The sequence below is a fragment of the Parasteatoda tepidariorum genome, chromosome 8, assembly GCF_043381705.1.
Source record: "Parasteatoda tepidariorum isolate YZ-2023 chromosome 8, CAS_Ptep_4.0, whole genome shotgun sequence".
NCBI lineage: Eukaryota > Metazoa > Arthropoda > Arachnida > Araneae > Theridiidae > Parasteatoda > Parasteatoda tepidariorum.
The window spans coordinates 42865544-42879827 of record NC_092211.1 but is presented as its reverse complement, the minus strand read 5'-3'; the positions used below and the strand labels follow the sequence as shown (position 1 = coordinate 42879827).

Here is a 14284-nt window from a genome sequence, read left to right as displayed (position 1 = left end):
TTATTAATAATTTTTAAGTCTTAGTTACTTTTTCCTTATTAATGCATTTTGCGATTAATAATTATTTAGATTTAGATACATAAACACTGTTCTTACATTTTATGGCATAGTAATTTTTAATTTTTTAATAAATTATTTGTATTATGATTACTAATTTCTTACACCGTCAACAAATTTCGGATCACATTACGGTAAAAAGTACTGACGCATTAGGTGCCTGTTTTCTTAACGTAAAATGCATTTTTACGGGTACTCATTAAGAAACAAAATATCTGATATACCGTAATTTATTTATCGTAAAATCACTGAATCACTTCAATTAAATAAATATTACTGTAAAAACTACGGTGTAATATATTACGATAAAAATAGATTTTATGATAAAATGGATTTTATAGATGATGCACCCAAAATGCAGGTACTTTATGCTGTAATTTGCCGGCCAGGTGGCCGAGCGGTTAGCGTGCCTGACTGCGAAGCCATAGGCTGCGGGTTCGAATCCCGCTCTGGGCATGGATGTTTCTCTCTCTCTCTCTCTCTGTGCTGTCCTCTGTTGTGTGTGTGTATGATGTGTAAATGTGGCCCACCCTATAAACGGGTTGTGGCAGTGTGGCGTGGGCAATGTTGCTCGCCTCCGTGACTTTGGTTCACAGGTGCCCACTGGGTAACGCGAAATGAGCAACAATTCTGGCATAGTATAGGCAAAGAATAATGTTCAGTGCCTGAAATTGGAAAAAAAAATATATACTGTAATTTGATCCGGAATTTTTTACAGTGTAGGATTTATATAGTTACTTAATCAAGTCGTCCAGGTAGCCTAGCGGTTAGAAAGTCTGTCTGCGAAGTCAATAGTCATGGATTCGAATCTCGATCGGGGCATGGATGCCCCTCTGTCTGTGTTTGTTCTATGTTGTGTGAAGCATGAATGTGGCCCATCCTATAAACGAGAATCTGGGTAGTGTGGCTTGGGAAGGGTTGTTCGTCTCCGTGACTCAAGTTCTCAGGTGCTCATGGGGTAACTTTACATGGGAAACACTTCCGACATCGTCCATGTTTGAGAATGTCTGCGAACTATGTCTAAGTCTAAGAACGTAATAATTTAGAGCACCGTAAAAATGGATACTCAAATTTCACGATACTTACGTCGTTTTTGTCGAAACCGTTTCCTGTTACATGCTCCGAGTAAAAGTTTCATTAACGTGACGAAATTACTATCATCAAAATTCAAAGGAAACGAATTTCATGAAAATTTAAAAAAAATATTTCGTCATTCTATTTTTTCCCAATAAGTAAACAAATAAATAAATGATAAAAAAAAAACTAAAACTCGCAGCGCGCCACATATATCTAACTTTTCTAATAATCGCTTTATCTTGAGCAACTATATAGATAGATAAATGTGGTCCAAACAACACAAGAAAGATTGATGGATCAGAGAGATAAATTACACCCATGCCCGAAGCGGGAATGAACCTGAGTTCTTTCTGGAATGAGTCCAACTCCTTGATCACCATAGAAGCTGGTCGGCTTATATCGTCACTTTATTTTTGATTGTATAGTCTTCCTTCTAGTTTCGTTATTCTAGTTAACAATCTCCTACAATGCACTACGAAGAGATTCCGTAATTGAGGAAATATTTTCGTCATATATTTGAGAGTAAGCGTTTCGTCACAAATCACGTAATTTCATGGCAAAATGACTATAAAAATGAACGAAGTACAGCTTAAAGATTGCTGAATCATCATATGGAATAATTTTATTTCTGAGAGTGTGCCAACTATCATAAAAAGTTATTTAATCGGTGTTTAGATATTTAATAATTAATTGTCCTTAAGTTTTAGTTACGTACTCTGAGTTTATGTTTTTTGTGATTAATAATTTTTAAGTTGCTTAAAAAATGTTATGCATTTTATGTGTTATAGTTTTTAGTTTGCAGTTACTTAATTAGTATTTATATGTTTTGTGATTACAAATTTTTAAGAGTTTAGTTATACAATATTTAACCAGTGCTCAAACATTTTATCTCAGTAATTATGTAGTGTTTAGTTATTTAATCAGTGTTTATATATTTTATAATTAATAATTTTTTCGGTTTTAGTTACTTAATCAGTCTCCTTGAATTTTATGTTTTATCATTTTCAAGTTTTAGTTACATAATCAGTCTCCTTTAATTTTATGTTTCATCATTTTCAAGTTTTAGTTACTTTATCAAATCAGTTTTCATGTTCATGATAAATTATTTTTTTTTACCACGTTTATATCAACTTGCCTTCGTGTATGTCTGTTCGGGTGGAATTTTGTAATCGATTTTAAATTAACTTCCCGATTAGCTACAGACTTCAAATTTGGCACATAGTTCAGAATTGGATGACAATGCATGAAAATGAAGAGAAAAAAGACATACAAAGTAAAAGAAAGTGAAAATTAAAGAAAAATTAATATTTTCGCGATTGTCTTTTGTTATCGATTCGATTATTTCAAATTAGTGTCACATGTCAGTTGAAAAGTTTTGTGTACAGTGAGTGAAAAAATTAAGATTTTGGAAGTGAGTACAAAAAAATAAATAAAAATAAAAATAATATTTTTAAAAACCGCATTTTTGTAGTGGAGATTAATAATTAAAAAACAAAAATTTTAAAAACGAAAAACGTGGCGCGCATGAAATACATAACAGTACATATACACATACATATGCAGATTTTCTTACTCATACACATGCACAACCACATACGCATCCACATTCAGATACAATTACAGATATACATACACATATTCTCATGAGCACACATACTGCTACTGTTATGCATTTTATGCTCCCCACGTTTTTCGTTTTTCAAATTTTTGTTTTTTAATTATTATTCTCCGCTACAAAAACGTGGTTTTTAAAAATATTATTTTTATTTTGATTTTTTTTAGTTTTGGTAACTTATACAGTGTTTATACAAGTAAATCCATCCTTCATTCAATTTTTTAAGATTACCGTTCGCAATTATGAATAATAAAAACTGAAAGAGTAATTGAGTGTAATCATATAATAAAATACCACGGTTGTGTTGGTTAGAAAGGGAAAGAAATGCGGAAATTGGTGTGTAAGGTAAAAAAAAGAAAGAAAGAAAAATCGCGCGGGAAAAACATAGCCTCTAGTTATCAGCGGCCTTGCAGCTAAAACTGCGACATCAATGAACTATTCGAAGGTCGCTGGCGTATGCATTATTTTTGTGTTCTTTTATCTTTTTTTTCTTCACTTTTCCTGTTCAAAAACACAGTTGTACGTTCATAAACGAATGAAGACTTAATTGTTGGTTTGTTTACGCACGTGGGTTTTCGTGCGAAAAGATAATACTAGGTTAATAGGATCGTAAATTTTTAGAAACACCACGATGTGAGAAGAAAAGTTGTATTTCAAAGATACAGCTAGCTTCTGAAAACAAATGAATTCTCTCCTGTATTGTTACTGAAATCGCATTTCCTTCCTATTTTCGTCGACGAATTTAACAACTTCTTATCCATTTTTTTAAGAAAAAACTACAAAATTAGATATAAATGACAATTTTACTTATTATTTTATTACCGAAGTTAAACATCCGATTTATATCGGATTTGCAGCTCTATCAAAGTTCAGCTTCGTTGCCTTGTTAATTTGAAACTAACCCAGAAGACAAGAGAAACTTCGAATCCAATCATTGAAACAAACACGGCTTTTTCGAGGAGTTTTTAAGTAAAATTAACCTACATTAGCTTTATAATTGAGATGAAACCCACAAAAACAGGTAGGTTAGGGTATATTAAAATAGACTTTTTTATTTTATTATATTTTTAAATTTTTTAATTAAAATATTGAGTTTTATTGCATATTGAAGTTAGGATGCACGAATGCTTAGCCAATTAGTGTCCACGTCCTGTTAAAAATTTCAGATTAAATTAGGTATGAAGTACCGGCACTTTGTCTGCATCATCCTTAAAATCCGTTTTTACTGTAAAATATTCTACTGCAGATATTCTTCAAAATTACTATTTACTAATAAATATTTACTAATAAATATTTACTGTAAAATATTTTTCGAAGTATTTAGTGATTTTACATTAATTATTACTTTTTTTTCTTTTCATCCAAGCCCTGAGCACGTACCTAGGTTATGAAAACAGTAATTATTACTGTAAAAATTACAGTATATCAGATCTTTTATTCATCTTATCATTGAAAAATCAAATGAAAATTAGAACAATAAATTTGAAACAATTGCTGGTAACAGAAGGAAAAGAGAAAAAAAAACATCCTTACCATGTCAAAGCTATATTTTTTTAGATTAAAGCAATTACAATAAAATTTTTTTAAAGTGGCTACCTGGTAAAGTAGAAATAAAAAAATTTAATAACGTGATATTTAAAAATAGACTATCCAGGGAGTTATGGTACTCATTTTTCTCAACTTAACTAAAATAATTTAATGCAGTAATTATTGTAAAAAATGAAAAAAAAAATCCTGGAATAGCATTAACGATCATCATTGTCAGATTTTACAGAAAAGTAATTTTTAACTGCATGTTAGATAAACTATGCTGTATATTATATAAAACAAAATTTTTAAAATTTGATAATTTTAAAATTATTTCTAATTATCAGTTGGTTTAATTGTAATGAAAAAATGGGGAAAGAAAGCTGAGACATAGCAATTGTATCTGACGTTTTAAAAAAATATTACACAGAAATTATTTTCAAAATAATAATTTATGCAATTAAATTTACCAAACATATAGTAAATTAAGTTGCAATCCCTGGCTAAATTATTAGACGCAATATAAGATTCTATGTAAAATCTTAATTATCAGGTGATACTATACAGCTTTATTGTCTTTACGCGGCTGAAACCGGTTTGCAGTTGTTTACGTCTGTGTATCAATTGGTTAATATTGTAATGCAATAAGTCAAAAATAAATAGAAATAGAAAGTATATAAAACTCCTGAATAAAAACCCATTTCATGTATGTTTAAATATAAAAGTATTGCATATAAGCCTGTGCAAAACATGTAATTATTAAAAAACTACAGTGCCCCCAATAATTTGTTCTGATTATTATAATATAATACTTGATATAATAAATATTCTATATTTATATAATATATCGTCTAGTTTACCCAATCGTCAAATTTATATCATATATCGAATTTATATTTATATCATAAGTCTAACTTAACCAATTGATACACGAACGTAAACAAGTGCAAACCGGTTTCAGTCGCGTGAAAACAATAAAGCTGTATAATATCACCTTATAAAGATTTTGCATAGAATCTTACAGTGCGTCTAATAATTTGGCCAGTGACTGTAAATGCTTAGAAACGTTATTTGGAATGTTATTTCAGCAACTAAAAGAAATTAAATTCTAGTGACATCAAAAGTGCAAGTTTTGAAAATGACCCAATTCTTCTTTATTACCTCGCCGACTAATAATTATCTTTTTCAAACCTAAGATAATCATCTAATTTTTTTTAACTATTAATAATTAAATTTATTTAACCTCAAGCAAATATTTCAGAAATGCAATGGTAAGAATGCTTTTTTTTCGAGAATCATTTTCAATTAAGAATTTAATCTAGTTTTTCATTGTCTCCAAATTTTACGAATCTTATGATTTTATTTCAAAATAGGAAACATTTTTCAGGCGAGATTGAAATAGTTTTCAAATTCATTTTAATCATTTACTTTATTTCATAAGATATTGTTCAGACGGTGTGAGTCATAAATGTGCAGGGTGTTCTTTAATGACCACCTTTACTAAATATTTTTTGAATTCTACGAAAAAATGAAAAAAAGTATTAACATTAGAAGATGAACGCTATTATTTAAAAATAAACTAGGTAAGTGTTTTATGAAAATTTAGTATTATTTTTAATAGTTAATTTTTAACTGCTTTCTGCTTCTTCTAGAAAGCAGAATATTCTAGAAGAAGCAGAACTCTACTTGTGAATGTTTTTTTTTACTTAAGCTTTACCGATAATTCCAAAAATTTATAGTAGCGGTGGTCGCTACACTACGGTACACTTTGCGTATAAATTTAGAAAAAAATAGCTGCACTGCAAAAAATGACTGTAAATCTTACAAAAGAGAAACATATCTCTCACTGAAAAATCTGTTTAAAGAAAAATAACAATTTTTTTCCTGTTTTTATTCGTTATTAGTTCACTGTAAAAAAAATCCCGCTCTTGTAACAGATCAGCAGATTTTCTCTGTATATTTGACTGTTTAAAGCTGTTTTAATGTCAAAGTGGTTTTTCTCTGTTTTTCATTCCAGTCTTACAGCTGTCGGATTAAAACCGTCAGTTCAAATTCGTTTCTTTTTTTTCCTTCTTTTTTTTGCCATGCAGTTTTGCTAACCGCACGATAACTCTACGTTTTTCAAATCATTTTACGATTATTTTTAATAGTCGCTCTTATTTTTTTAGCAACTATTTTATGGTTAATGACATCGTATAAATACAATTCCTGATTGCGATTCCTGATTGAGATGAGATTTTATTTCAAAATTGCTAATCTAGCTGATTATCATATTTTTTTAGATGTAATATTTGATAAATTAACTTGCCACATATTTTGATACGGGAGGGCCACGATGGTCTTAAATGTTTTTAAGCTTAAATATTATTTCAAAAAGTAAAGTTTTACCATAAAAACATTTTAAGGGTTTTCTTTATACTGAGTAGCTCAGAGGACAGAACGCTCATCTACTTATGAGGTAACTCAGGTTCAAATTCCAACGTCGAATGATTGTACGAATGTTGTTCACAGCTCTCACTGGCATAGCTACTATATAAGAATTTTTTTGTCAAAATAGCAAAATTCATTTGTTAAAATAACAATTGCTTTAAAACAAGGCATCTGTTTTCAAAGGACAGTATTTTTCTGTGAACAAAAAAAACAGTATTATACTAGCACATCAACTGTTAGTTTTTTTCTGCAAATTTAACATATTTTTGGTAGATTTAGCATAAGACCATATAGAGATAGGGAATAGTGATTTGCTTATGGTAAAATCCTTTACTCTTCTTCATGGAATTTTTTTTTTATGATATAGATAAAGGGCTATGTTTTTTGTTGTTGTTTTTTTAAATGGCAGGCATTTGGGCGCATTTCCCATTAGCCTTAGAAATGCCAGAATTACTACTTTCTTATCGTTACCCAGAAGGCACCTGTAGCTAAATATAGGGTTATCTAATATATATGATATAGAGATATACTCTAATTTATATACTTTTTTTACGCTCTAGCGTATGGTATTAGTGTATGGTTATACTCTCTATTTTACATTATAAATTTTTTTTATTTTAAGCAATAGAGATAGAGAATGACGATTAGCCAACGGTAAACAAATATATTTTTTATGCTATAAAGAAGAATGATGATTTTCAAATGGTAAAAATTTTTACGTTATACAACTTCTTTTTACAATATAGAGCTCGAGAAAAAAAATAAAACTCTCTCATGTTATTAATCATATTTCTTATTATCCTTTTTTATTATTTTTATTTATGTCACTTTCAGATCATAAGGTGGAGTTAATCGGTGAATTTCTTTTATACCACTAGAGTTGAATTTAGAAATAAAAAATAATTTTTTTTTCTCACGAATGAGTTTGAATAATTCAAAATGGGTTATAGGTTTTCGGTAGAAAAATATGCAATCTAAATACAAGGAAAGAAAGATATAATCCGAAAATGAGATGCAAATTCAAACAAATAACCTGTAATCTTTCTTTTATTATAGGTTTTGTCAGTTTCTGTTTGCAACGATTGTAATCGAAACTGCTCATTACAAGAAGAATAAAAAAGAACATTTTCTTGATTGAATTGTAGTGTAAATTCACTTTTTTTTCGCATTTTAACACGGAGATAAAGAAAACGTATTTGATAAGTGATCACTCATTCTTTGAACTAAATTAAATTTTATAATACCAATATAAACAGTTGCTCGTGTTTAATCGTGTTTTAACAAGGAGATAAAAAAAGTATTTGTTTATTGACAACTCATTCTTTAAACTTAATTAAAGTTTATTACACTAATATGTATTATTTCAGCTGAAAAGGAAAGAAAAAAAAAATAAATAGAGAGATAAGTAATAAGTGAGATGAAGTGTTGGAACTTGGACGAATTTTAAACCTAATGCGGAATGCAATAACTTAAAATTTTTTGTTCAGGGATGCAATTTACGTTTGTCTAATAACATAATATTTTGCGAACTAATTCTGTTACACAATTCATGAAAAATATTTTTTTTAAAAAGTTATTCCAAGTAGTAAGTCCAAATCCAAGTAGTAATCTGGTGTGATACCTTAGACTAGAGATACCTTAGACTTTTTTGTGAACTTATTCTGTTACACAATTCATGAAAAATATTTTTTTGAAAAGTTTTTTCAAGTAGTAAGTCCAAATCCAAGTAGTAATCTGGTGTGATACTTAAGACTAGAGATACTTTAGACTTAGACTTTTTTGTGAACTAATTCTGTTACACAATTCATGAAAAATATATTTTTTTTAAAGTTATTCCAAGTAGTAAGTCCAAATCCAAGTAGTAACCTGGTGTGATTTTTTAGACTAGAGATACCTTAGACTTAGAGATTTTTTGCGAACTAATTCTGCTACACAATTCATGAAAAATATTTTTTATAAAGTTATTCCAAGTAGTAAGTTTAAATCCAAGTTGTAATCTGGTATGATACCTTAAATTAGAGAGTCGGTAACACATTTAACTCTGGACTTTACCTTAGGCCTGCATTCGACAAAAGGTGGTTTGTGGAAATGAACGAGGGTTTTTTCACACGAAGATAAATTTTCGTCTTCCCACTGATGTGAAGGCCAACTGATTGAATTATAATTTTTATTGTAATTATTAAGTTAGTTTTAATTAATTATTTTCATTACGTGACTTATTCTGACTAATGTGAAGGCCCACTGATTGAATTATAATTTTTATTGTAATTATTAAGTTAGCTTTAATTAATCATTTTCATTATATGACTTATTCTGATTTTCCTACATCGTTAGAAAAACGACGAAAAGTGAAATTGACAGAAACAAATCAATTTAGTTTTAGTGGGAGAGATTTAAAAACACATACCAATCAATTGAATAACATAATATTTTGGTTTCATGATTTTAAAACATTTACCATATTTTATTCTTAATTTTACCAAAATCATTAACTAAGTACTTCTGTAAAAACCACCGAGCTTTTTTGTTGTTCCCATAGAGCCAGAAACTCGATAAATTTTACCGTATCCTGGCAGGTTTGGCTATACATACTTTTTTCACAGTTCACAAGGAATTACATTTGTGTTTAATTTTATAAAGAAGTTTTGCTGCCCATACCTCTAACCAGGCCATGGTGTGATTTTGACACTGATCCAAGGTACAGTAAGATCACACTTTTTAAAAAAAATTTTTGATCATTCCAAAATGAAATAATGTTTTTGAAAATTTTTGTATCTTATTGTATAGAGAATAAGGTTTTAATTATTATCAACCTTAGTTTTTCTTTCATATGTAAGTACAATATGGTTTTGTTTTACACTCAAATTGATTTTAAAAATTTATTAAGAAACTGCCAAATCAAAAAAGACTTTTAGCACAGGCCCAGAATTGTCGAAATGGACTACTGAGTCGCAATGTCTGAGACTGGACCGTACTACCCGTTGTTACAGGTTTCATCTACAGATAGATAATGTATAATTTCTCTATTAGGAGGCTTAAATATTTAGACTGGTTTGGTGTACGGTATTATAAAGTGCTGGAACTTTGCGTGCATCATTCGTAATATCTATTTTATCTTAAAATCTATTTTTACCATAAAATATTATACCGTAATTTTTACAGTAATGTGTATTTATATACAGTGATTCTGAAAATTTAAGGTAAATATTACTGTGAAAACTTCTGTATATCAAATTTTTGTTCCATTCCTGTAAAAATAGATTTTATGGTAAAAAGGAACGGCTCCCTGAGTGCTGGTACATTTTACCGTAATTTAATCTGGAATTTTTTACACTGTATATTGCACTTATGCTATGTTATTTCCTGTATAAAAACGAATCTTATAAATAAGATAGAGAAAGAAGAAGATAGAGAGCGGACAATTTGCGAATTTTTTAAAATTTTTTGAAAAACGCGAAACTCTTAAAACTGGTTTCATGTTAAAATGTGTGTGTTAAATTTTCTGAAAATGCCCACATTTGTCCAAAAGTGCTCAAAGAAGGTCTTAAAATGAGATTTTTTTAAAAACCAAAACATGATATTTCCACAGTCCATATAAAGAACCAATAGAGCGGACATTTTGTGAATTTTTTAAATTTTTTTTAAAGGGAGCGAAACTCTTAAAACTGGTCTCATGTTAAAATGTGTGAGTCAAATTTTCTGAAAATGCCCACATTTGTCCAAAAGTGCTCAAAAAATGTCTTTAAATGATATTTTTTTTTAACCACAGCATGATATTTCCACAGTTCATATGAATATTATAGTAAGATTTATATAAATNTATATATATAGCATGGAAGGAGAGGTAAATTATTGTAAGATAATGTTATAAATTATATAGTAATTCGAAAGGTTTTCATAACTATTATTCAACTTATAAAAAATATTATTTTAAAATCAATGTCCCATCAAAAAATATTTTAATAAATTTTCGAATTATAACAAGGAGTGCTTTTGAAAACTCTTATTATTTTTCATAAAATCAATAAAATTTCAAGAGATGGCGAATTTTTAGCTTTAGTAATGATTCTATGAGGGTAATTTGTGGAGAAGATCACTCGAAGATAGCACATATAACTATAAAGTTTTATAATATCAGTTTTTATTTAATAAAATTAAAATTATTAATAAAATTTCTTTAATTTGACTTAGAAGATAAAATGAAAAATGTTGAAATGTTTTAGAAGTTTTAAAAAAATATTATTTTTGAAAAAAATTAATTTAATGATTATTTTGTAATGGTTTAAGCAAACTTAAATGGTTAATAAATATGTTCTATTATTTTTTCTCATGGTAAGATAATTCTGTTGAATATTTTGTACTATGTTCAGCTTATTAATATTGAGATTTATTATCTACGAACTTGAATGTATAAAACGTTATAAAACTGTAATAAATGCTTCTACTGTTACCACCCATTTCCGACACTGTAAAAAATTCCGAGTTAAATTACAGTAAAAAGGTAACAACACTCAGGGTGCTGGTACTTTTTATTGTAAAATCCATTTTCATTGGAATATGTCACAGAACAAAAAAAATTTGTAATAACTTTTTTTTACAGAAATAATTACCGTAAAATCACTGAATCACTCTAATTAAATAAATATTACTGTGAAAATTAAGGTAAAATATTTAACGGTAAAAATGAATTTTACGCATAATACACCCAAAGTGCCGATACTTTATATCGTAATTTGATCTGTAATTTTTTAAAGTGTAATTACTACAACGTTTTCTTTATTCAAAAGAAAGATACAACGATCAGATGAAATTGAAGATGTATTTTTCTTAATTTTTAAATTATGTTCATAAAAATGTCGTTTAGTTTTTCTCTTTTTGAATAGGTTAACGCTAAAAACTAAGGCTTATCCTTAAACTCTGCTATCTGTAACTCAATTTCATGAATTATTGTACTACCAAAGAAAAAAAATGATTTAATCAGCAATACACCAATAAAAACATCTCTTTTATTAATAAACAGATGCAAGCACGATTTAAAAATTGTTAAAAGAATTTCCGTAAACTGATTCTTTAAAATATGTTAGTTCCATAAAATTTTATACTCCGTTCAAAATTTTGATCTTAAATTCTTATGCTTCAAAACTTTTCTTTGTCAGAAGTGTTTAAGACAACTCTATACTGTCGGCATGGTGTCATAATATACGAAATAGTGAGAGGGAAGCTACACGCGAACTAACTTCCGTTGATCTCCAAAGAGATTTTATCTTAACGCTTTTGGCGAGCAAAAAAAAAAGAAAATCATAACTACATTATTTTGATCATAAAAATTTACCATAGTTTTTACTTAAAATTATGATTAAAAATACGATTGAAAACGGCATTAACTTTTTTTCATTTTTTGAATAAGTTAACATAAAAAATTAAAGCTTAAATATTAAAATCCTTAAACATTCTTTTCTTAAACTTAATTTTGTGAATTATCACAGAACCATAAAAAAGAATTATATAATCCATAATGTACCAATAAACAAATCTCCTTTTTCAATTAACTGAAGTAAACACGATTAAAAATTGAAGCCTTAAACTGATTCTTCAAAATATATTAGCTCCATAAAATTTTATACTCAGTTCAAAATTAAGAACTTATATTCTTATCTTTCAAAACTTTTGTTCGTCAGAAGTGCTTATGACATCTCTATATTGTCGGCAGGGTGTCATAATATTCAAGGGAGAGAGAGAGGCTGCACGCTTATCCACTTCCATTTAAGAGATCTTGTTGGATTGAAATCCATAACAACGCCTTTGGTGTTAAAAATATCATAACTACATTATTTTAATCATAAGAATCATATAATACTATAGTTGTTTATTTTTTATTTAAAAAAAAAGTTTTGATTGAAAACGGTGTCAATTTTTTTCATTTTATGAATAAGTTAACATTAAACATTAAAGCTCATCCTTTAACACTCTTTTCTTGAACTCAATTTTATGAATTATTGCACAGCCATAAAAAAAAGAACCATATAATCCGTAATATACCAATAAACACATTTCTTTTTTCAATAAACTGAAGTAAACATGATTTAAAAACGAAGCCGTAAATTGATTCTTCAAAATATATTAGCTCCATAAAATTTTATACTCCGTTCAAAGCTTAGATCTTATTTTCTTATACTTCAAAACTTTTCTTTGTCAGAAGTGTTTATGACATCTCTATGCTGTCGGCAGGGTGTAATAATACACAAAATAGAGAGAGAGAGGGAAGCTGCACGCGAATCCACTTCCGTTTAAGGGATCTTATTTTGTTGGATTGAAGTCAATAACAACAACGCATTTGGTGAGTTAAAACGACAAAAAGTAACATCTGCCCCTGGTTTTGACTTGTTACGCACACTTGTGAAGAGTCCAGCAAGGAAGTGGGTATTAAGAATGTAACGAATAATCTAACCGGACGTTGTAGGGGGGGGGAGTGAGTTGCGAATAAATAACAGGCGACCTGTTCAAGAACAGATGGTGTTGTATTTCTGGCGAATTAAGCTCAAATGGATTTCAAGAGACCTTCGAAAATTTCAGGATTGGCATCCTTAAATGGATAATAGGGCTCAATAGTTAGAAAATTTGTTGCGTGTTGATATCTTTTTTTTTCGTGTCTTCGTAAAAAAAAATTATCTGTGGATATCAGCATCTGATTTCAATCAGAGATCGAAGCATCTGATCGGAGATGGGAAAGGCGCTGCCCCAAAATCTCAGTGATTTTAATAATTTTCGGATCTTGCGTTTCAGAGGTGAGGACAGTAAAATAATAAACCAAATTTTCAAATTGTTTTGAGGAGGGTGTCTTTTTTGCGGTGAAAAACATAATTTCAATGCAAGCGATAAGACGTTTCTAATGTCAAGTAGTAATTCGTATAAATTTTTAATTACCGATGGATACTTAAAATTGCCACAATTTTCTTCGCTTTTGCAGCAATCGTTTTCTAGAAAATTCTGATAGTGAACGCCTTGTCAATTTGAGGAAATTGTTATCTTCACTTGTTTGGGGATACGAATTTCGTCAAGCGCATTTGGTCTGTATTATTTCAAATATATTATTGCTTAGGAAATGAGTGCTCACTCGTTACCAGGTCTTGAACCCGGAAACCTGAGCCTCACTAGCTGCTTGGCACTAGCTGCTTGGCACTAGCTCCTGTACCATCCTTTCAAACCATGAAAGGCGACACTCTATTGTTCTTTTGTTTTAAACTATCTTTATTTATTGGTCATTACAAGTCTAAAAAAATCTTTTTAACCCAGCTTATTACCCGTTTACTAAGGATTCACATCTTAACGAATTATAAGGATTTAGTTCAGTAGTAGAAAGATTCGGTTTCGTTTCCATAACATCAACTCTTGCAGTGAGACCGAGTACGGCAAATTGGAGTATGACCGTATACTACCTTAACCATATAACCATATAGAACAGATTTAGAATATCAGGTTGAGGAAAGGAAAAAAAAGAACAAAAAAGATTTGCTATCTAGAGAAAGAATGTATGTAAAAATGATATATATATACATATATGTTAATAAATATGTGCTA

At 29.1% G+C, this 14284-nt stretch overlaps 2 protein-coding genes across 2 annotated transcripts in view; both read left to right on the top strand.

Annotated features, from left to right (window-relative positions):
- The window catches only part of LOC107447387 (hormone receptor 4), a gene marked incomplete in the record, with an annotated part of 162733 nt that overhangs the window by 24642 nt on the left and 123807 nt on the right, over window positions 1–14284 (top strand).
- LOC122269079 (uncharacterized) overlaps window positions 855–14284 on the top strand; it is a 16297-nt gene continuing 2867 nt past the window's right edge. Inside the window, exon 1 of the mRNA XM_071183883.1 lies at window positions 855–955. Within this exon, the coding sequence (XP_071039984.1) occupies window positions 855–955 (101 nt within the window). The remainder of the gene's footprint in view (window positions 956–14284) is intronic.